Here is a 23,830-nt window from a genome sequence, read left to right as displayed (position 1 = left end):
TATGTCAGAGTAGCCTACCGTTACCATATGGCTTCCCTGGACTCCCTGCTTCAGTATGCGATACACCTTAAAACACTCTCCCTATGCCTAAACATTTTGAAACCATCATTTTTATTTAAAAAATTATCTAACCACGTGCCGCTTACAGGTGAACTACTGATAGCTAATTTTAGCGTAGTTAATCACATAGTTCGTGAGACTAAATTTTTGATGCTCCCGAAGTATGTGCACCAAGATGGCGCACAACCTGAACATAGTATGTTTACCAGGTTAGGGTTCAGGTTGTGCGCCATCTTGGTGCACATACTTTGGGAGCCCCAAATTTTTATTACTGCAACTAAAAACCGACAAATAACACGCAAAACTATAAAAACGAGGCAATGTTTACAATCCTTCTTGAACATCTGTCTGATCGGCTGCAGAAACTGCAATTATTTGTGATTGGTTATGGTTAATCGTTAAGGTAATAAACAAGGAAATCATATGATTTTAATAATAGACACTAAAAGAGACTTAAAAAAACTAAGAAAAAAGCCAACAAGCCAAACGGAAGTTCTGACGTCAAACATGTTTGAAAAAAGACAAAAATGGCAAATTTGGCCTTGAAAAAGCCAATATGGCAACCCTGCACAGAGAGCGCAATTTTTTAATTTGATGACGTTATCGCACAGTAAACTGAATCCCATGGAGACCACAGAAATTTTTGAAATAAATAAAATTATTAGACCTCTAGCAAAAAATATAATCTTTAACCACTGAAAATTTTAAAGCAATTGGTTTAGTAGTAAATAAGAAAGGCGATTTTTTTGCATAATGATAAGAAGAAAAATACCAAGAAGAACAACAACATAATAACAAAACGATTCAAAGGTCCATTTTGTGTACAATAATAATAATAACAAACGATCCATATGTCCATTTTGTGTCCAATAACGCGTCTGACGTAATAGATGTCAGAAAGATCGCCTGCACTGAATTAGCGTTGTTACTCACGTAGAATTCTTATTCGCCATCCTCATGCAAAAATAATCAAGATCAAACTAACCTCAGCGCGGTAGACCTGCGTCTGATGTGTGACATATAGCGGTCGACCTTACGCTATAGTAGAACCTGAAATTTTATTGAAAATTTCGTCTGCTTATCAAATTTTATTTTTCCCAAATAACTGTCGTAAATTGTAAAGTCTGACTATTACTTTTTACTACATGGCTGGTAAAATGAACAATATTTACGATATACTCGTATATATATAATTGAGTATCCCGGCTTGTTATTGACGTTCACAATAAAGATAAGATGACCCTAAACAACATTATGGTTGGAAAACTGTTTACAATCTTCAATTTTTGCTGGCGATCTCGAAAAAAAAAACGTTCATAATTTTTTTCCAATATATATATGAGAATATGGCATGAAAAATTATCTCATAACCCAAATTTCTAATATTATTTTAGAATAGCGTTTGAGAAAAAAAATAAAAATAAATTTAGACATTTTTTCTTTAAAAAATTTATATTTTCATTACATCAACAGATTCATTATTTATCACTTTTGGTATACGCCCTCGGTATTTACAGTTTTATATTGAACTCAGGTTTAAAATCGGAAGATTACGTTTTACATAATAATCTAAGACAAACATTTACTAAATAAGACAATGAATTTCGTAAATATTGCTGATCCGATACGATGTTATCTTTGTCGGTCCAAAGATCATTTTTTAAACCTGCCAGATGTAACATTTGCATTTTATATTTAGGCGCTCTATATATACATACAAATGGGTGGAATGTTTTGGAAATGCAGATTTAAGTGACTCACTCTTTCCAACGTCGTTAACATGACTTCATCAGATAAGGCATCGCCAAGTAAGTACGTTTATTTTTATACCATCTCGTAAGCAAACGAAATAAAGAAAAATGATAAATATCATTTAATAAATTCATCGATAATGCTTCCTATTCTCGAATCCAAAACATGTTTTTATCTGGTACAGAGTATAGATGGGACAGATGAAATGGATTTGCGAAGCAGATTATTGTTATATATATGTAAAAGAGATATTTGAATTACAATATTAAAGTATTTTTGCATCACTTGTATAAAATATGAAGCGTAAAACCAATGTGATTTTTATTTTAAAATTCGAAAGATTTTCAATTCAATACACTCACCACATAGACAAGTGGCCAAAGGCGCTAGGCGCGAAACATATACTTACCTTAGTGCCCCGTTGACATGCAGAAATGTTTCTGTTGTACAGCTACAACGAATAAAAGTTGTTGAAATTTTATATTCTTTTTATAATAAATGATGTCGCTAAGTAATTATTTTTCAGGCAGCTATCTTGTCGGTAGTTGAACTATCAAGTTCCTGCCGGAGAAAAGCTCAACGGATATCTTATGTTATTACAGTCAACATGTAACATACATGATGTAGGCTGAGTACGACTTTCTACAATAAATTTACAAATTTTTATTTTGACAGTTTTACGCCGTTATCTCTTGTATTTATATACCTAAATAAGCTGATTTTTCACTTTTCTGTTCATTTTGCACCCGCCCAAAATTGATATGCTGAATAATAATGACTATGCGTAGTAGAGCATCCAGCAAAAGGTATATATATAAGAGAACAACGAAATAGATGCACAGACAGTTTCACAGGTTTTTGTTCACTCTTGATTTCTCTTGACAGCAAACAAAGGGTTTCTTGCGATTAGAAAGTCAATTATTTATGACAAGAATTTTTAGGAGATCAGCTAATTATGCAATTCTTTAATTAACAAGTATTAGTGTTAAGTACAAATTCAACTATGGCCAAATTTTATGATTTTCTATTTTTTTTAGGAAATATATATTTTGCATTGTTTGCGAAATGTATGGCACATTATTGAACTGTGTGATAACTTTTTTTGTGATAAAGCCTCTATTTTCCGAACAATAACATTTAATTAGAGTTTTTAACCAATATCTTGTTATATTATTTAAATAAAAAGTAAGTCTGAAACGCGAAAATGAATTGGTAATAACTGTGAACTATGATTATTAATCTATTGAAAGACTAAATTCATAAAAGTCACATTGTTATAACAGCGACTATAAAAATTCTAAAATCTTTTCCATATTGAAGAGTTGTTCTCAGTAGAAAACACTGGACAATTTGACGCAGAAGATATAAAGAATGGCCAGAAATAGTTTCATTCTATTCTTAATATTAGCAGCAATATGCATCAAATCAGGGACATGTCAAACATGTTCCGATGGAATTGCTGAGCAGCAGCTTGACTGGACGAGGGTAAGAAAAAACAATTATTTTTTTTTACAAATTAACTAATCCATATGCAATAGAAGAATTCATGAACATAGTTGAGCGAAAACTTTTGTACTTTACAAACTTATAAATCTCACTTACCAACGAACACCACGAAAGATACAAAACAGTTGTTGCTCGCTAGCGACAGTGGCTGGAAAATTGGATAAAATCATTTTTAACAGTACCTAAGCGATGTTTGTATCACGTTTGCGAGCTTGAGCTATGACTATGAGAAATGACTTTTTGGTTAAAAATGGCAAACGTGGACTAAGCGATGTACCTAAGCGATGTTTATATCACGTTTGAGAGCTTGAGCTACGAGAAATGATTTTTTGTGAAGGATGGCAAACGTGGATTCGTACTGTAGAAAATAATGGCTTAAATGAAAAACATCCCGAGGAGAACGTAAAGATAAATTCACGGTCATAAAGCAAAAAAACATCATAACTCGTTATATTTTTGTTTTTCCATATCCAGCTGTCAAAAATAAAACTGTGGTACGATGTTATTGAAATACCGGCACCGGCACTGCCGATTGACTGTTTCAATTGGGGAAAACTGCATGTCGTATCTGACGGTATCATAGTGGATGTGCATGCTTATGTTGAAGGGTCAGTATTTTTATACGCTGTACAATTGTACAGTTCTCTTGGTCATATAATAATCAATGTTTAATTGACAAGTCTTGTGGTACTTTCTAGTATAATTGACCTAGTGTTATTTACACTCCTAAATTTGTAAGGCTTGCTTTCAAACATTCGTTACGAATAAGGTTTTACACGCGCACTGTCACAATTTTACTACATCTTGATAAAATATCTATTTTAAGTTAAACTATTTAAACAGCGATCCAGTCGTTGAATTAGCCATAGCATGTATTTAGATTTCAACTTAATAACATGGAAATGATATTTTTTCAGAGCGTCAGAAGAACAAACCCTGTATACACATTACATTCGCGTTGAGAACGGAACCTACAGAATAAGCGAAAAAAATAGTAAGTTTTTTCTTATACTTGTCTACACACAAATACTACACAAAACTTCTTGGAAGTTCTTATGGCAATTCGTGAAGTACAAAAGGTTTCCAAAACTGGGTCGCCTGAAAATACTTCTGAGCCATTTGTTTTTACAACAAAAAACTTGAAAGTTATTGATTTCATTTACTAGTAGATTTTATTGTTTATTTTTCATTTTGTATTGGAGTGTTGCTCAATAGTACAGTAATTGTAAATTATATTATATCAAAGATTAAAAACCACGCCACGATTTCAAAAACTTGTTGATAAAAAGCGAAAGTGTTCTTACTTTGAAGCAGTTTCTCGTAGAAGAAATATATGCAAAAAAATCATTGTTTTGTATGTATATCATATGGTAGTTTAATTTGACTCCATGCAAGCACTACATGCCGTGTTGGATTTCAAAATATTTTTGTGTCGTGAGTTTTCACAATTTTTTTTTTTGAATTCGGGTCGCTTGAAAAAAGGTTAGGAAACACTGATCTGAAGCACTATTAAATGTTTGCAAGTATATTGTTGTCGCTTCAAACGTATCAGCGTCCGTCTTTTAGGAAAACAAAATATTCCCATGGAAAAGTTATCTATGCTTTTATTTCGAAGAAAGCTTTACTCACGTAGACAAATTGACACGATAATTTTGATTTAATTGACTTTTTGTAAGTTTGCCACGACTCAATCTATTTTTTGTTTAGTTTTGAGACGCAAATAAAAAGAAATATTTATCAATCGCATATCAATTCAAAATGTTTAATTCAGAATATATATTTGAAATATATTTTTGAAAAGTTAAGATCGTATGGATTATGATTGTCTTACATATATCAAGAAATATTTTGTCGTTCACAGAGCACTCGTTTCTGAAAAAGAGTAGAAAAGTTCTCTCTCATATTTCAACTCCGGCTATGCTTGAAGAATTCGACCAATGTGAGTAGTGTTGAGATATTGATTTTTTAGCAATTTTTTTTTTGTATAACGTTTTCAGCTGTCGGTGTGAAATATTGTAAAAAACTGATATATATATTAAGCATCCACTACACAAACTAAAATTTAATGTATTCGATATGAGACGCAAAAGTCAATACCGATTCTAATACCAAAATATGATCTTGACCAGCTATGTCTATAGCCGATCTTGGTATGTAAAATAACACAGCACAGCAAAATTCTATATGAATACTACAAAAATCTAACGATACTCTGATAACTTTATTTAACGGTACAACGAGAAGTTTTGTAAAAATTCATTATTGTCCTATTAACATTTCTCAAACACTGGTAAACACAGAACAGAAAATTAACCAAATATGTTTTCAAAAATTCTCTTTCATTATTTTGCAGTTGTGAATGGAATGTACTACTTGAGATTTCACTTCTTTACAGACTATGAAAATTATTTTCTCATTGTTTCCTGCGTACCTGAATTGGGTAAGTAGCAATATCGAAAATTGAGTACATATAGGGAGTATGATACTTTCAGTAGGTTCATATAAATATCTATTAAGTCTCAATACAAAGAGTATAGACGTACCGTTTCATCCGTTTATTTTGTCGACTAATCGGCCTCATTCGAGAACAGTTTTTCGTTTTTGGTTTTCTTTACATGAGAAAACAAGTAGACTTTGTTTCGCATGGTGGTTAGAGATCTTTGTCAAGATATCCAATCCAGCTTATAAGCCAATCCAAGTATTACAAAAAATAAACGAAGTAGAAAAATCATTTTGGGTTTTCGTGTCTCATTTCTTTGTGACTCGAGATCACTAAAACTCATCAAATCTTCACTTTTCTAGGCACAATTGGATGGGTGAAATTTAGCAAGCCTGTTCCTGATGGGGAAATGGTTGCAAAAGCTTGGAGTAAATTTTCCGAAATTGGTGGTATATCAAGAATCACTTGGAAGACGAAATGTACGAAAAGAGAATACTAAGATAGAAAAAACATGTAATCTGTTGTTGTTAGAAATAATTGAAATTAATAAAAGTTTAATGTTTAAATTTTGATATAAAGCACTATACACACGAAAAAGTTTAAATAATGGTTTATTTAGCATTAAGCGAAGGTAAAATTTTTTGTGTGGCTTTGTCTTATGCTATCACACAGGCTTCTATATTTTTCATTGTGAATTTAGTCGTTAAAAATATAAAGCGTACAATTGTATAAAAATAAACCAAATTTATTTGACGAATCAAGCCTAATTATTTTCATGTTTTGGGAATGGTATCGATGGTATATTAAAAAAAAGGTGAGTTTGGCTTAAGCGGTTCGAGTTCGTAGCAAAGGTCAAGTATGAGCTGGTATCTAGTTACCATCACCAATAAATTTTTGAAATCGATACCCGTTCGCCTAAGGCTATCGTCAGCAGCAATCCTTCAGAATAGTCGGTACGGAGAAAAAAAAATTTGTACGGCGTTATTGCATTGCAAATACGATAGCGCTGATAATGAATCTGGGGAAAGACGTGAAAGGAAGACTTTCTTTTCGCAGGATCTCTTGTAAAGTGCACACTTTCTTTATTTGTGTCGATAGAAATTGTTACAGTCTAACGAAATAAAAAATTAAATAAATAACGATAATAACTAAATAGGGTTGATATTTGTCTACTTACTAGACAACGCAGCCAAGCGAAGTCTTTATTTGGTTCTTGCTGTATCAACTTAATTAATGTTATAATTTTTATCCGACTAAGCAGACTTTAACATAAAGCGATACACCAATACAGTATATACTTCAAAGTATACTTATAGTATATATTTCAAATTTTCGAGTATAGATTTCGGCAAAATGAATACTTCGATAACTATCATAAAAATAGTTGTGATTTTTATTGTTACTATTGGCGTAATTGAAACCAAAATTTGTCCGCATGGAAAAGCAGGAGAAGAAATCGATTGGACAAAGGTTTGTAGATATAACATATTACCTTATAGTTTTGAAAATATATTTTCAAAATGCGTGTTTGTACGTTAATATAACTAATCTTTGGACGTGTTTCTCGCCTGTGAAATGCCTGTATATCTCAAGATAAAGTTGGCTTGTTGTAATTGTAGTCTTAAGCGTTGTGTAAGTAAAGCAATACAAGGTAGAAGATGAAACAATTTCGTACAATTTTATTTTAAGTCAAGCTTCGAAATTGGGTGCCTAATACACCCCCATGATTTACCAGGCGATTTGAAATGTATTCCACTTCGAGAGGTTGTACTTAGGTGTAACGCATAATATAGGACCAATGAATTTTAGAATACTAATTTTAGTTACAATAAAAACATAATCGAAGATGTTTTTAACGTATTGTTACAAAATCTCGGTTTACTTAAGCTCGCAAAGAAAAAGAAGACCTTTTACGACGTCATTGATATACCGACACCAACAACTCCTTTTGACTGTTACAACTGGAAGAATATTCGAGTGACGGATGATGGCTTCATTTCTGAAGTGCATAAATATATAGAAGGGTAGATATAAGTATAATGATTTTCTGAGAGTTATAAATTCTTCCTTGAATATTAATACTTTTTTTTCCTATTGAATAATACTCTTTTTGTTTTGAAAGAATGCCAGGTGAATCAACGATGAATGCTCGCTACGTTTATACTGGAAATGGTACATATAGTTTAAGTTCGAAAAATGGTGAGTTTTGTTACATTTTCCATTACCTTGATTCGCATTAGAGAACATTTATGCAAGCAATTTCCTTCTACATTATCACAAACACCCGAGACAAATTATGGAACACGAAATGTACATATTGATTAATGAACCAATATTGACCAATGGATCAAGGCTATTTTGTTATTATTTTCTACGAGGTTTATATATGGAGTTTTATGGGGCTCTATATTTCACCCAACATTTTGCAATTTCAACGAATATTGCGACAATATCTAAGATATCTTTCCGACAAACCGATGGTCACTGCTCGGGTATGGTCGGTATTTGTATCGATGTGGATTTTACGGCGGTGTGGTTCGATTTGCAATTTCGACTTAACGCTTTCGAATGCCCAGATAACGGATTCGAGTGTCGCATATATATTGGAATATCACGGTAATATGTTTAAGCATTGCTCTCATTGATATTCTATTAGACTTCTCATTTCTGAAGAAAGGCCAAACTGCTACCAACACTATGATGCCATCGTCTGACGAGCAATTCCAATACTGTAAGTAAACTAATTTATTTTCAGGCTCATTTCTGCTGCCTTTCAAATTTTTTGAATAAACGAAGAATTACTGAACAAACATTGAAACAATTACATAAAGTGTGAGACTAAGATGCAAGCTTATCCTGACAGGATAAGAAAAATTGATTTCAAAAATCAGTAAAAATGACGTAATGATCTGAATTCTTAAAATGTTTCTTTTTATATTTCATGCAGTTTTGAATCAGATGCTCCAATTGAAGTTCTATTTCTTTACTGATTATGAAACTTACTTGGCCGCGGCAGCTTGCATCCCTGGATCCGGTGAGTAAACAGCAAAAGTTTTGTTTATAATATATATATACCTGATTGTAATATTTCAAAATCTGAATATATAGATACAATCTTATACAAGAAGATGTTTTTACTTTGAAATAATATACATTTTTTTGTCAGTATTTGGATGGGTCAAATTTACCAAACAAAATCCTGGAGGCAAAATCATTGCAAAAGTTTGGGACAAATTTTCGGAGTATGGTGAATTGCCGAGAATCACCTGGAAGACTAAATGTGTCAGACGCAAGTATCTACAGAAAGGAAATTAGCAACAACATTGTAATATCTTTCGTCATTGATAAGAAAAACATACATAAACGATTGAATAAAAACATGATAAATAGACTTATCGATCGAAACTGCGGTTTCGATTAATGACTCTATAGTGACACCGAGTGTCCCATCACTAATTGATTAATAACTCGCTAATTATACGACATAATTCATCCAAAATCAATAGGCTCCAATATCCGAGAGATGATGAATTCACATGCAAAATTTGGAGCAGATTCAACCTCGCCTCCGTGAGATATCGCGTTCATCTAACAGACAAACAAACAGACAGACAGGCAAATGCCTATCAACATACTTACCGATCGATCGATAAGTAATGATATATACATATATATTATTCAAACGCATAATACAAATAACACCAACTTTGTTCATAGCTCTTGAATCAGTCAGAATGTATAATAATGTAATAATGTATAATGTATAATAAAACCTAAATTGTCATATTTCTCATGATTGTAGTATTTTGATAAAGTTTTAAAAGCCATATACATTTTAATTGTCATTTCCAAAGTGTTTCATGTAAACTGATAATAAAAAAAACACCAGCTTTGTTCAGAGCTCTTGAGCAGGGGCGGACACCCGGGGGGGCGAGGGGGGGCGGTCGCCCCCCCAATAATTTCGCAAAAAAATTTAATACATGTTGTTTCCGCCCTACAAAATTATCATTTCAGAAAAGTGCGATAGTCAAGCGCCATTAAACGGTTAATAGTTACCGATATTATAACTGTTTTCTTACAATAATGCGCCTTCGGAGCACCTTACATTTTCGTGGAACATGCGCGCCCGCACGGGTAATACTCCGTCTTCAAACGCACCGCCGATCACGCGCCACGGTTTTGCACAACTAACTCATTTTTGTACAATTTAATATGATTTTCTCATTGTCAAAATCTTTCAATAGTGTTATTGTTGGCACTTGCGAAAGAAATGAAAGAGGCAAACTGTGTTTCATTACAACAATTAATTATTATCGCTAAAAAATTAACTAGATCTAAAGTTGTTTTAAACAATTTTCACCGCGGGACGTATCTTTTTACGTTATGGATTTCGTGCAAGGCCCAGCATAATTTGCGGGCAAAGATCAAAGCATTTACTTTGTCGAAAAGTTGAAAAGCGGCAATATAAAATACTAAAAATAAAACTGTAAACAATATAAGTTTTGAGGCCCGCGACAGTCTAAAAACGCTTTTCTAGGCATCGAAAATCGCAAAATTTCGTGTGCCAACGGCACAAATTATGTTTGCTTAACCTTTAAAAATATTTTGTTACTAAAATCGAAACACGGTCAATTGTGAGCGGGATTTGCCTTTTTATCCATTACTTTAAAATTGACGTCGAAAATTTTCGTGTTAACATTAAACAAAGCTGAGAACGCGACTTTTCCACGGTTTGTGATGATATATAAGATAATATCCCTATATAAGTATATTCGATCACTTTTTGTATTTACTTATGTATTTTTATTGTACTGAAATAACTTTTACTACGTGAGAATTGACAGAAAATTTACGGATTTTTGGAAAGGTTTTTTCCATCGTGTTTTAGAGTGGCCCTTGTTTTGTCGACTCAACCGCAGTTTAAATTGAAGACAATTAAATTAATAAATCAAGACATTTTGAATATGCCCGTATCGGTCTTTGATTGATTACTTTGCACAAGTGAAAAATCATTTTTCGTTGATGAAGTCGGCTCTAATTAACAAGTGGCGTAATCGCGGCGACTGTTCCGCGTGGATTTCGAGGCGGTGTATTTGTATTTTTGATTTACTAGTATACCTTATAATTATTTTCATTGTATGAATTAAAATTGTACTATATCGGATTTTATATCAGATATCGAGATTTTTGTAACGACGATAACGAGTTCGGAAGATTGCAAAAATACGTATCAAAATTAAATACATCAGGCAGCTTATCTCATATTTTTATGTCCACATATCGCCGTGGTACTTTAAGTTTAGTAATATTTTTATTTTGACGTAAGAAGTCGCAACCGCGAGTTAGGTTGCACACAATTTAATATATAAGGACATTTTAGAATCTCGTGGCTGTCATGGATCGACAGAAAAATCATTATACGCTCAAATAGGCGGCTCTTTTATTGAGCGCGTAATCGCGGTGCTTGTTGCAGACGGCAGTGGGAAGTTCCGACTTTGACCCCGCCTTTTTTTTTTAAATCCTGGCTGCGCGCCTGAACTTGTGCCTGTTTATTTTCGTATTAAATTATAAATAAAAACCCTGCAAAGTCATTGCGTGAATCCTGAATGTTATTTCGAGTTCAAATGATGATTTAATAAATCGGCAATAATGGCAATTCTACTAGTCAAATGATAATTCCTTGGTAAAATTTAGGAAAAAAATTCGCACAATAGCTTGTTACTTTGTTTTGCATTTCTAATTTCACGAAACGGCGTTAGTGCGCTTTATGCAGAACTAGGAATTGAAACAATAACCTAATACGACTCCTCAAATTTGTTATTTTCTGTATGTTAGCAAGAGCCGTGGGCTAATTCTCGCGGAATTCAAGAAATTGGTTCAGTGACGCGCAAGTTTCGTGTCCGAGCAAAGCAGCCTAGGTAATCGATATATGAGTAGCAAACTGACATGCTAATACTTAGAGAATGACATCGACAGGTTATTGTTACGTGACGATACACGGCGCGGTGTTTTTCGGTAGGCGATCCAAGTTCGCCCCCCCAAAATTATGGAAAGTGTCCGCCCCTGCTCTTGAGTCGGTCGAAATGTATTCCTGAGAAACAGTTTTTAATCGGCCATGGATATATAGTGGATCCTTTTAGCGTTGAATCAATGGGCCATGCATAACTGCTTTAACATTGATAGTTTATATTGGCGTTTGGCAATTAAGTTATCAAGTCAATTGGCTAACGCATACACTAAATCTACAACGATGAGAGACAGCGCTTATATCTATTTAGTCGCCCTGATTGGTAAAAGTTTTTCTCACTTCTATTGTATGCTACTCAATGTTTATTCTAAGACCCACTAATATTGAAAATTATTTCACATACCGTAAGCTTCCGCGAATATTTTCCCCAGCATGACCAACTTTGCTCCATGTAGCCCAAGCGGAGTCATCTAGTGCAGTGGTTCCCAAACCTTTCTATCCTGGCGGACCGGTAAAATTAAATTAAATGTACTCGCGGACCGGCAAAAAATTGAAATGACCGGAACAGTTATAATATATTGTAATGCCGGGCATTTAATATGATTCTAGACTAAAAAGGCACAATTAAAAAAATTTCACACGAAGAAAAACTATCAATTAATGTGCTGGCCAAAAATTGAAATGGGTGAAACATAAAATAATAATACCTATTTTCGTGATAAAATGCAGTACTGGGCACCCTTTATGCGTAAGAAAGGCACGCATTAAACATAAAAACATGTACATGCAAAATCACGTACAAACACAATTAACTCTAATGAGAAATTTGCCACTGTTTCGTTTCCAATATAAGATTGCAAACAAGACCTCAAATGAGTTATTGCAACACGTAGCTCTGCAGTGCATGGCGTGCAGCCGATTTCTTTGCTTCGTTTCAATTGAAGTGAGTAAAAAAAATGTTTTTTCGTATAACGCAGTAACTGATTGAAAATACGGACAACAGTTTGATTGCTCGATTTCTTAGTGATGGTATTCGTTATCAAAATTGTGACAGTGATTCTTTCTTAAAGCTGGATTGTAAAGTAGAGGCACAATTTTGATCAAGATTTTTCTTTTTCATCGGGTTCATCATATTAATACCTCTGCAGTTGATCGACTCCTCGAACGAAATGAATTTATATTACAATGACAAAGTCGTCGCTAACTTGGCACCAGGCTCGACATTCTACTGTGTCTGCTCTAAATACTGGAAAAGATCTCTGCAGCCCATGCATTTTTGCGCGTTTCGTGACCATCTGCAGAGTCGCAACAAGTTCATATCTTACTGGAATATTATACCGTTCTTGACTGTTTTCTAGTTTAAACGAAGAAAATATGCATAACGTTTTATATGGATGGTCATACTAATCAGGAAAAATGCGCAGAACAGAAAAAGCACGCTCGCCGATTTTTAGGTTTCTGAAACTTGCGAGATTTGATGGAGCGCATTCGCGATGAATAGAAGCCGAAAAGCAAAAAGTGGGTTTACTCGGCGCCAAGATGTCGCGAAAGACGTCACAATTTGACGGAAAAAGAGAAATTGCGTGATAAACCAACGCAACCTCGTCTTCGGTAAAGCGATCGGAGCGCAATCGCGATGAATCGGGGCCGAAAAAGCGGAAAGTGTGATTACTCGGCGCCAAGATGTCGCAATATTACGGCGGAAGAGGAATTGCGTAATAAACCAACGCAACCTCGTCTTCGGTAACGCGATTGAGACGCATAAAAAACAACGAAATTTCTCGCGGACCGGCAAAAAAGCTTCGCGGACCGACACCGGCGGTTGGGAACCACTGATCTAGTGAATTGAGTGATTCCAATAGAATTTTTATGGGAGTTGCTTCAAAGCATTATTTCCTGACAACAATAGTTCTCTATAAATTTGATTTCCCGCTCTTTCCAATCTGATTTAGATATTGGACCCATGTGACGCTGATTGATGACCTGAGACCTCTCCAGAAAATGATTTGTTCACTTTTTCTCACAATATTACACAAAATCATTTACACCAGTCATGTTACACCAGTCTATGCTCAAATTCACCAGAAACAGTGTAAAACTTTTTTTTCGTTTTCAGTTTATTTTCAATAAAAACTAGAATACTCGAGAATTAATCATGTTTTTTCAATTGATTATAAAATAGAATATTAACGATACAAAAAAAAAAATACTAAAAAAACAGCATGAATTAGCTGAAGTATGTAATTTACCTCAGGTAGTTTTGACGGTAAATATACAGTGATAAATTTTAACCATGCTTCATGTTTAAATTTCAAATATTGAATATTTGAAATGATCATTCGTTTGTAATCCGTGCGAACTTAAATATGCCTCATAATAATTTCAATAACAATAACTCAATCACTAATTTTGCCATTTTTCACATAAAACACCTTGTATTGATGTAACGTGTGGAGATGGTAAAAACCTTGGCATATCATTATTGCCACTCAGTACTAAAGCAGGACTTAAATGTTCTGTGAAATGTGAATTCTCGTGATCAGGATTCTAAAGATAAAATTGGTGAAAATTTAATATCAAGCATGACATAATAATTCATCCATAATCGGTATTTCAACATTACTTTTTTTTAAGACAAAACACTGGGAGAATTTTTTTCAAAAACTGTCCAACAAGTAGCAAAGTGAAAGAAAATTTAACATTCTTCCAAGTTATACGATAGAAAACATTGTTAATTGCACGACATGTTTACTATTGTTTCAGGTTTTTTTCGCCAAACATAGAAAACGCCTTTTGACAAACTACCTAATTTTAAGATCGCGAATACTGGACGAACAATTAATTACAACACAAAAAACTTACATAAATTCTTTTAATCCACACTTCAACTTCAACTTTACTTGTTCCAACGTTTTCGTAGAGAAGGCCTCTCACTTTGTTTATTGTTGTCTTGTCTTGAATATTCGCAATTTCTGCTGATTTTTGTTGACACTCTTGATATGCTTGAGCGTAGTCGCAATGAACACAAGAAATGTAGAAGTAAACCCCTGAAAAAAGAATATTTCAATTGCATCATTGAGTAAATAAATTGCTACTTCACTCTGTACTTAAGATTATGCAATAAAGTATATTAATAAATGATATGAACACGACTTCTATGCGATTTATTAAATGATTAATCTTCAGAATATTTACGGTTTGAAAAAATATGGGTGGATATAGGTTCACAACCTCCACTATAACTGAGCGTACAAGATTTTAATCGCGGAAAGCACTGTCCCAAATTGATTGTGTGTTGTATTTTAGTCTATTATTTAAACCAAATCAAACATTTGATTCAAGACTTGATAATTCAGTCAATAACTCTTAGCATTTCTGTGGTCGCCCGTAAATTTTATCAGAGTTGAATGTTCGTTAGAGGGAGTGCGCATGACCTTGCTTTGATTGAATTCTTCTGAAAGAACTGTTGGACATTTTCAAAGTAGATTATGAGCATAACGAATGTTTTTCCGAGAATCGACTTCCTTGTTTATCCAGATCAAACAGAATTTCAAGCGCTTGGTGTCATTGTATTGTTAGGTACCTGTCAGTTTTAATTTGTGTTTTCAAAACTTATGCATTCATTGTCTTTATCTTGCATGATGTTTTAGTGTAGGTGGGCGACCAAAGCGTTGCACCGTAAACGCTCGATAAATTAGACTTAAAATAGCTTTCTGTACTTTTAAAGGGCAGGCGATAATTTTTTTGAATGGAATGCTGGTTATGAACATATAATCTGTTTTGTAAGCGGCAATAGGCAAAGCCTTCTCTGACTATGCATTACAAAGTTTTAGTGAAACATTCAAAAAGATTGAATCTGGAATGCCATCAAGTTCCCTGCTTGACATATATTAATAGAATACCGTTGTCGATTTGACCGGATGGGGCAATAGGCGATTCCGTTGTTGTGTTTTTCGATGAAATAGTCACCTCCTTATCATGTTTATTTTTCATATTGTGGTCCGTGTTAAAATATACGTTTTGCTGGTACAACTAAAAAAATGAAATTGTATACTTTAATATTTCATACCTATTTATAGATACAATACGCCATTAGTCTCCAAGTACTTTAAATCACAAGCAATTTATTCTTTAAAATGATCTTTTGGGGGCTTTTGGGGGAAATATTGAAACATTGAATGATCAATAAATTACAGTGAATGCGCTGAACTCTCGATATAATCTTGAGACATATAAACTTCCTTACCTAACGGCACGGATGGGAGAAACAAAATTTTCACAATAAGGGGCTTACCACAATGAAGAATGTCATGAATCCAAACATTATAAAGAAAGTTAAAAGGGATAAGATGAGTAATATAATGAATCGTCTTCTCCATGGATCACTCGCACGTTTGATTGTTGGTGCAATTGGAACTATGCTTCCATTAAATGACCGCAATGTTGAAACTGAGTTATCTGTTATTAAAAATGATTGCATGTTTATCTAATTCTAAGGTGTTATGATTTATGAAGTAGGAATTAGCTTTTCGTCGACATTTATTCCCAATTTCACGTCTTTAAACATAGAGAGAACTTACTTAGACATAGCAAAACAAACATGCCAAGCTGTGATATTTAGTACCGGACTTGAATGAATATAAAAAATTGTATATATCAGAATGTAACCCACCGGATGTCGATTCTAATTCTCCTGAAATGTTTGGTATTGCTTCGTAAACACCAGGTGTCGCGATTGGTATACTCCGTGCTGCAAAATAATAATAGCACTAAATTGGGCTCGTTTTTTATATATCGATGTAAACTGCAACGTATTCTCCCAATATTCGGAATTTTTGCTCACTATATCCAAAGCGTAAGAGAAAGCGAAAACAGTTATGCTATTAACCGGGGCAAATTAGCTTTACATAACAAAAAGTGGAATTTCATGTCATAGTTAAAAGAGTAAAATCATGTTACGTGAATATATTATACGTGTGTATTTCAGTAGATTTGCTAGCCCGGGATTTTATTTATTTTTAATCAATAGAAAAAATGAACCTAGAGAAAAATTGCGTATGCAATGTTTTTGCTTCACATACGAGTATGTACCGGAGCGCTGTATCATTATAGAGTGAATTAGAGCTCTATATTGCAGAAGAACAGTAGATAGTTACCTATCGGTATATATATTCTGTCTAAAACATTTCCCACAAGTGAGGATTACAGTTTACATGGGTTCAACATTTTATTGATCAGCTATCCACGACCGAGACAGGTAATAATACAAGAATCCGTGGTTTACAGAAATAACTTACATTTAAACTTTGAATATAATCTCATAAAAATAGCATCAGAAAAATCTCGAGATTCATGTAATGGAAAATCCGCAGATCTTTATATGTTAAAAAAGTAACTAAGTGACTAGGGCGTATATTACAGTTCTACCAAAAACCTTACCCTCGATCTGTACATATCCAGAAGAATCCAGAACAAACGAATCGTCGTGAATGCTGTCATTAACATATCCACCTACTGGTTCAACATATTCGCCAGGTCTCACATTTGGTACAAGGTAGCCTCCAGATTGCTGCATCTTACAATTTAATTAATGATTTATGTATATCTGCAAGTCAAATGAAACGTAGTAAGCCTAACACGTATAAGTAAAACTTGTCAGGGCACAAATGGCCGTCAATCAGTATTTCTCATTGGTTGGGTTTACGTTTTCTGTTGTACTGTGGATTGTATCTAGTAGGACCCCAAGATCAATTATAATATTTTAAAGGTTGTAAACTACGGTGATGAATAGGCTACTTAGCATACTTCCATGCCAAAATGTACAGAGAGTGTTACGCACATAGCAGCCTCTTCTCTAGATTCTGAGATTGACTGAAAAAAGTCTGAAATTTAATTTATCAAAATAAAAATTAATGAAACTTGCAAATTGTGGCCTCGCGATGTCAGAAATAGTGTCTTTCAATGTCTCTATTGGTGAGAGCACTGAGTTAAAGCTCAGTAAAATAGATCAAGGTAATTCATTATTACCAAATTGATATTTTGAGACTAAAACTCACACGGTTGTTACATCAATTCATAGGAGAGTCCACCAGTTCATTATACCCATAGTATTACTACATTCAGTCAGATGTCCACTTTGAATTTCAAAGTCAGTCACTCCAACAGTTTTATTAATAAATATATAAAAGAGCTAAAAAGGAGCTCAACCTTTTATTGACTTGCGCAACTACCTATTAAAAATTGTTGCAACCAAATATAGGCATATAGCATATCTAAATATGGAAATAAAAAATTCAAAATCCAATCAGCACTATCAATTTATGCACTGCTAACAACTGGCACTAAATCAAACTCGAAACCAATGCAATTCTGCAGTAAACATGGCGAAAGTTTTTTTTTACCCAAAAGGCGATTAGGCATTGTCGATATTCAATATTTTAAATTTTTTTAACGTCCAAAAAAAACAAGAACATTGATTATAAGGCAGTCCAAGAACGTTTCCCACTGAATCCCACCACTGGTCGTTTTATATAATTGCCAATGAATACGTATTGGGGGAATATCTTCATTGTTTCAGGTTTTAAATAGGGTGGCTGCGTTGCAGTAGGATGCACGTCGATATTACCTCATGACTAATTAGTTACACGTACACGGAGTTAATCGGGTGATGAATCATGAGTTATACCAAACAGCGGAATTTCCCAATACAATGCTGGGGAAGGAATATTATTCAATGATTTAGGCTTTAGGAGGAAAATGCATTACGCAATACAATGACATTCTGTTAAACCTCTTATGCATTGTGTCCTCCGCAATACGACTATTGTGACGATAGTGAATTAATTTACTATTTCTCAGTACTATTTTTAGTCATTGTTTTGGCCTTTTGGCGACCAAAAGTTTCTGATATCATATCAAGGTTATCATACCAACACAGACATTGTTTTGACCTTTTGGCATCGAGAGTTCTTGAAATATATCAACGTTATCATACCAAGACGTAATTTTTTTTTTTGTAAAATGTTTTATTATTTATTAACATTTATATATTTATTCCACACATATGAAATATCCACAAGGTATGTAATATAAAAAAATAAAAACACAATGAACAATTCTTTATAAGGAAAACTATATAGTATATGAAATGCATATACAGGGTGATCAGACCAAGTGTAGAGAAATGTTTATTAAAATATCTACAATATAATTGTAAGAGAGATAAAAACTGTTTTGCAGAAAATAGCATTATAAAGATAAATAATATAATTCATTGTTATTTTTCGATATATCCTCCCGATATATCCTATCCTATCCTTCACTACACGCCTCGATCTGATTGGAACTTGACTGCATGAGGCACGTATGGGGTCTTTTAAAATTTTGTCCCAACAAGTCATCAATCTATGATGCCTTAGAGCAGTTGGTTCTCAGTCTGAGTTCCGCGCACCACTAGTTATCCAAGGGAATATTTCAAGTGGTACGAAAGCAGCTTTGAATTATTGCCGAATTAACTTTTGTATTCGCTAAACGGCGTTTATAGCGCTTCCAATGCTTGTCTTTGGAGATCGCCCTCGCCCGTTACTGTCCACCTAAAACGAAACGGGCACGTTTTTGCCATTTTGCGCGTTTACGTCACTATACATCTCATCATAACCACTAAATTATCCAAAACCTCGTTCGAATACACTCTGATCAGTGCTAGCCTCGATCACGAACGACCCCCTCATTTGCCGATTTATTAATGGAGACGCACTGTGACTGTTGACATTTTCGGTTCCGATTCATCGCGAAGGCGCTCCGTTAAATCTTGCAACGTTCAGAAACCTACCAATCAGCATGCGTGATATTTTCGTTCTGTAGGCTTTTATTGATTTATAAGTCGAAGTTACGTTGGTTTATTATGCAATCTCTCTTCCGCCGTCATAATGGGTATTATTTTCTGTTCCACTCATTTCAATTGTTGCCGGTCCGCGAGTACATTTTATTTAATTTTACCGGTCCGCCAGGGTAGAAAGGTTGGGAACCACTGTTCTACACGGTGTTGCCGTTGCATGTGGATTTTCAAAAGCTTTGCGATAAGAGTTTTCTCAATGCTTATTCGGGTGGCCATTGAAGTCAACTTGTTTTGAGGAATTTGAAATGAAAAATATAAAGCATATTTGGGTTTCCATTGGAATAATGTCTAATTGGGTGATCCATGTATACATACGTTCATTATTAGAGGTTTTAGATCTCGATATTTATTGGATCGGCTAGCGACAATAAAGTTTTGCTCTAGTGCCTCGCACTACTTCTGCTAGTATACGTCAATCTGAAGCAAATGACAAGTTACCTATTGCTATACCCGACAAGTTTTTGGTATCCGATAGAAAGGCTGTAGTTCCCCATGGAATTAGATCGTAACCGGCTTTCATCTTTAACAGCATAAATGTGAAAATTCCACTCCATATGGCCAGAAAACAGATACTCAGGGGTCGGCAACCTACGGCCCGCGGGCCGGATCCGGCCCGCAGAGTAGTGCGATCCGGCTCGCGACGCTCCACTGAATTATAGTAACAAAACAGCGGTTTTGACGATTATATTCTATACGTAACAGAATTTATTGTGAGACGTGTAGACTAAATTATATTATAACCTAACTAGTATATAAGTTAAAATTACTGGTCTAATGAGCCTATAATTTAATTAAAATAAGACAAATGGCAACAAAACGCAGAGAAGTTGACGCTAAGTGCAAAGGATTCAATGGCGCCGTAAATATTCAAATGGAATTTTTTGAGATGCAGTGCAATGGGGTAAAAAATCTATATTCTATTCGAGAACAATTGGTTTGGTTTTCAACTTTCTAAAAATATGCGCGGCCCGCAAATGACTTGCAACCCTTATTTTGGCCCGTGAGCGACAAAAGGTTGCCGACCTCTGAGATACGTGGTTGTGAATTTTATAAAACTGGAGTTTTTTAAAAAAATATCTTAAACATAAGGTTAAGAATAGACCAGAACCCTGAACCTGTGAAAGGATCACGTGATTGCTTGTAATATTGTGACGTAATTCTATTATAATCCTCAATAGATTTCCCACAACGTTGACGACGTTCATCATTGCATATTTCCCCGCGTGATAATAACCTGGTAATCAAAAGTTTTTCGTGTTTCAATATGACGCCGTATGCTGATCTCATATACCACCAATATGCGACGTGTTATAAAATAACTCGTCTCGGGTAATACAGTATCTCAGGGCTTGAATAAGGACACCGGTTGCATATATAGATTCTAGACAAATGCTACTGGCATCATTCAGGAAACAGAGCATGTGGTTTCACTATAGTCAATTGCATTATATTCACCTGCTTTTCATAGTAATTAATTCTCACTGTCTACCTTCTCTGAAAGTTCCTGTGTAAGTACGCGCCAGAAACTTTTATCTCTTCACCACGCTTGATGAAATGAGTTGGTTGTAAGAAAAATTGCCGTAAAAATTATAGCGATTACAGGTAAATACAAATGAATTTACTTTTTGAATTAACATATGGCTTAAGAAAGCATTGTAACAAGGTGGCACATGTCACGAACCGAAGGCTATCAAATGACAGTCGATTGTGTCCAACACACGAAGCGCATATGGAATTTATAGATGAGTAGATTGAGTAAATCTTGTTTGGCTGTTTATTCCGAATTAATCCTGTCACTCTTACACAAAACGTATTTAAAATAGTCGAGGCGGCACACTTCGGTCGAATGTGCAGAATTGTAACAGGCACTGAGGTTAAATGAGTAAATTCAGATTAACCAGCGATAAACAGAAAGTATTTGAAACCGCGCAAGCGTTTTACCATTCGTCATATTGACTATTAAAATGACTTCACACAGGACAGCGATTTCTTAACGTTAGTTGACTCATGGATTTTTGATGTTGAAGTTCTGGCAAAGCTAAAAGTATTTATCAATACAAAAACATGACAATGTCCTTGTTAAATTGTCTAAATATAATAAAGTACTTATTAAATTGGATAATATCAAATTTGCTACACCTTAAAGACCATTATATTTTGTCGGTATATGGTTTGCTTTTATAAATATACAGAGTTTAGGCAATTCACCTTAAAGACTCAGAAGTAAGTTCTTAAGCTATTAGGAGAATAATCCGTGCAAAATGTCCCAACACCCAAAGTGAAACTTATTTTTGCGTTCAAACATTTACTTCTTCCATATCTATTAGATTATAATGTTAACTTAATTTGTGATTTATAATTGTTTTCAGGAACTTGGAAATGAGATTCTTAGTACTTTATTTCTGTTTTCTTTATCTCTTTATTGTATTTCAATGCGCGGATACAGTTGATAAAAATACATGGGAGATTGCTGAAAATATTCTTTTGACAGACATAAGGTTGATCGATGAGCTTCAAGGTAAATTGACGGTTTTGAAGCATGTATTCGATGAATTAGAAGGCAACGTGACCAAACTGAAAACAGGAGAAGCCTCAGAATTAAGAGAAAATGTAGCAACTGTGATATACAATCCTATCCAACGTATTGAATTCATGGAGAGATTTGTTGAAGAGTGGTCTCATGTTAGTGCCCTGTTGAACGAAACATCTGAATTACAAAATTCGTTTAAGCATACAGTGAATGATGTTGCAAATAAAATTACAAGGAAGATATCAAAGACCGACATTTTGGAAAATCCCCAAAAAATCATGGACATTATATCTGACAAAATTTTTCCAAAATTCTGCCCAAATCCCCAACGCAATATTTGGGCTGCTGTCGCACCTTACGAAAGGGGGTAAAATCACACCTACAGTGGGCGTATGATTATAATCACTTATTTACGGAAGGTTGAAGGTTTAGGAATTGAACTGTGTTTACCACCTTACCAAAAATGTCTTATTCCCAAAGGATAAAATAATATTTAGTCAATGTATGAAAAGTTCAATTAATTGCTTGCTAAGAGCTCTTTATTCAGTGCAAATATTGGAGAATGTAGTTACTAATGATCTAATATTGCTGAATTCATTGTAACTTGTATATTTTCTATTAGATACTGATAGATATTGATAGAAAAATTTATCGTATGTTTTAACAGATACATTCGATTTTAACGAATAAAATTCGAAAAGTTAAATTGTGTGTCTAATATATTATTAATTATTTATAATATATATTGAAAATTGCCAGTTCTGTTAGAAATAATATGCGTGGTATAATTATAGGGAACTGTGCCTTGTTTTGACTCTAAATTGCCGTTGGATCACTGAATAAAACTGGGTGGGTTTGATACTTTCCTGGTCGCCAAATCGATAAAAGGGATTTCTTGATAGAACCACAGAATGGCGTAATGGGCAAAGGGAATATAAAACGAAACTACAATGCTGGTTTTCCGATATAAATACATTCTGTCAATAAGTTGAATAGTTATGTAAATCAGGATGATTTAGAATTTTTAGACACTGTTGTCGATGCATGCCGGTTAGTGCTATATTCTAATTATATTTTGTAGGTATAAATACAGTTGGACAAACGAAAATCTGAAGCCAGTTAGAGTTCATTGATCGATTGAACCGCGTTTTCTGTGCTCAATCTTCGACGTTATTAATCAATTGCAAAGGATAAAACCATACATAATATTGCCATCGCATTTCCGTAAGTAATAAAGTTATCAATAACACATTAAACTTTTGTGAATCACAATTTAGCCTACTGCATAAAACAAAAACTAAAATCAGGTCCCCATCTATCTATCGTTCTTCCGGCTATAAATGCTTTGAAGCTCGCAGTAAATCGTAAAATCACGTTAGGCTCAGGCCAACACTAAGACTGGTATTCAACTAGAAACTTCAAATTTTAGTGTCAATTCAATCTGTAGTAAATTATGCTTAGACGCTCAGAGAGGTTCTATCCTCTGAGTTTTTGCGCCCCACCTCCAAGGTACATGCAAAGTCTCACTACATGCTCTGGTACATGTACTGAAAACACGAAAATGAGAATCCAGTAATAATAAATTAGATAAATATCACATAGAAATAAGATAGTAAAAAAAATAAAATTCCCCATTTGTAAATAACAAACGACCAGTATTATATATAATAACTTATT

General features: G+C 34.2%; 2 protein-coding genes across 2 annotated transcripts; one reads left to right on the top strand and one right to left on the bottom strand.

The window, feature by feature from the left end:
• Positions 1 to 7,036: 7,036 nt before the first annotated feature.
• Positions 7,037 to 9,650, top strand: LOC120348444 (uncharacterized). The gene is made up of 6 exons (XM_039418562.2): positions 7,037 to 7,228; positions 7,646 to 7,782; positions 7,881 to 7,957; positions 8,415 to 8,489; positions 8,706 to 8,792; positions 8,925 to 9,650. Exons 1-6 carry the CDS (start codon positions 7,112 to 7,114, stop codon positions 9,071 to 9,073), a joined length of 642 nt encoding a protein of 213 aa, XP_039274496.2. The 5' UTR covers positions 7,037 to 7,111; the 3' UTR covers positions 9,074 to 9,650.
• Positions 9,651 to 13,975: 4,325 nt separating this feature from the next.
• Positions 13,976 to 17,324, bottom strand: LOC120348297 (uncharacterized). Its single transcript, XM_039418417.2, has 6 exons — positions 17,166 to 17,324; positions 16,399 to 16,476; positions 16,021 to 16,184; positions 15,629 to 15,758; positions 14,589 to 14,773; positions 13,976 to 14,273 (listed from the first exon to the last, which is right to left on the bottom strand). The coding sequence occupies exons 1-6, from the start codon at positions 17,299 to 17,301 to the stop codon at positions 14,130 to 14,132; spliced, it is 837 nt and encodes a 278-aa protein (XP_039274351.2). The 5' UTR covers positions 17,302 to 17,324; the 3' UTR covers positions 13,976 to 14,129.
• Between the last annotated feature and the right edge of the window lie 6,506 nt (positions 17,325 to 23,830).

Source organism: Styela clava, chromosome 1, assembly GCF_964204865.1.
Source record: "Styela clava chromosome 1, kaStyClav1.hap1.2, whole genome shotgun sequence".
Taxonomy (NCBI): domain Eukaryota; kingdom Metazoa; phylum Chordata; class Ascidiacea; order Stolidobranchia; family Styelidae; genus Styela; species Styela clava.
The sequence above is the reverse complement of the archived record's forward strand: the minus strand, read 5'-3'. Positions and strand labels throughout refer to the sequence as shown.

Bases quoted from the DNA above. Each gene is read 5' to 3' on its own strand.
- LOC120348444 (XM_039418562.2), top strand. From the start codon at position 7,112: ATGAATACTTCGATAACTATCATAAAAATAGTTGTGATTTTTATTGTT. The intron at 7,229-7,645 runs GTTTGTAGATAT...GGTTTACTTAAG, and splicing joins AAGAAATCGATTGGACAAAG to CTCGCAAAGAAAAAGAAGAC. The intron at 8,490-8,705 runs GTAAGTAAACTA...TATTTCATGCAG, and splicing joins TGACGAGCAATTCCAATACT to TTTTGAATCAGATGCTCCAA.
- LOC120348297 (XM_039418417.2), bottom strand. From the start codon at position 17,301: ATGCAGCAATCTGGAGGCTACCTTGTACCAAATGTGAGACCTGGCGAA. The intron at 16,477-17,165 runs GTAAGGTTTTTG...ATTATTTTGCAG, and splicing joins TGGATATGTACAGATCGAGG to CACGGAGTATACCAATCGCG. The intron at 16,185-16,398 runs GTGGGTTACATT...TTTTAATAACAG, and splicing joins AGAATTAGAATCGACATCCG to ATAACTCAGTTTCAACATTG.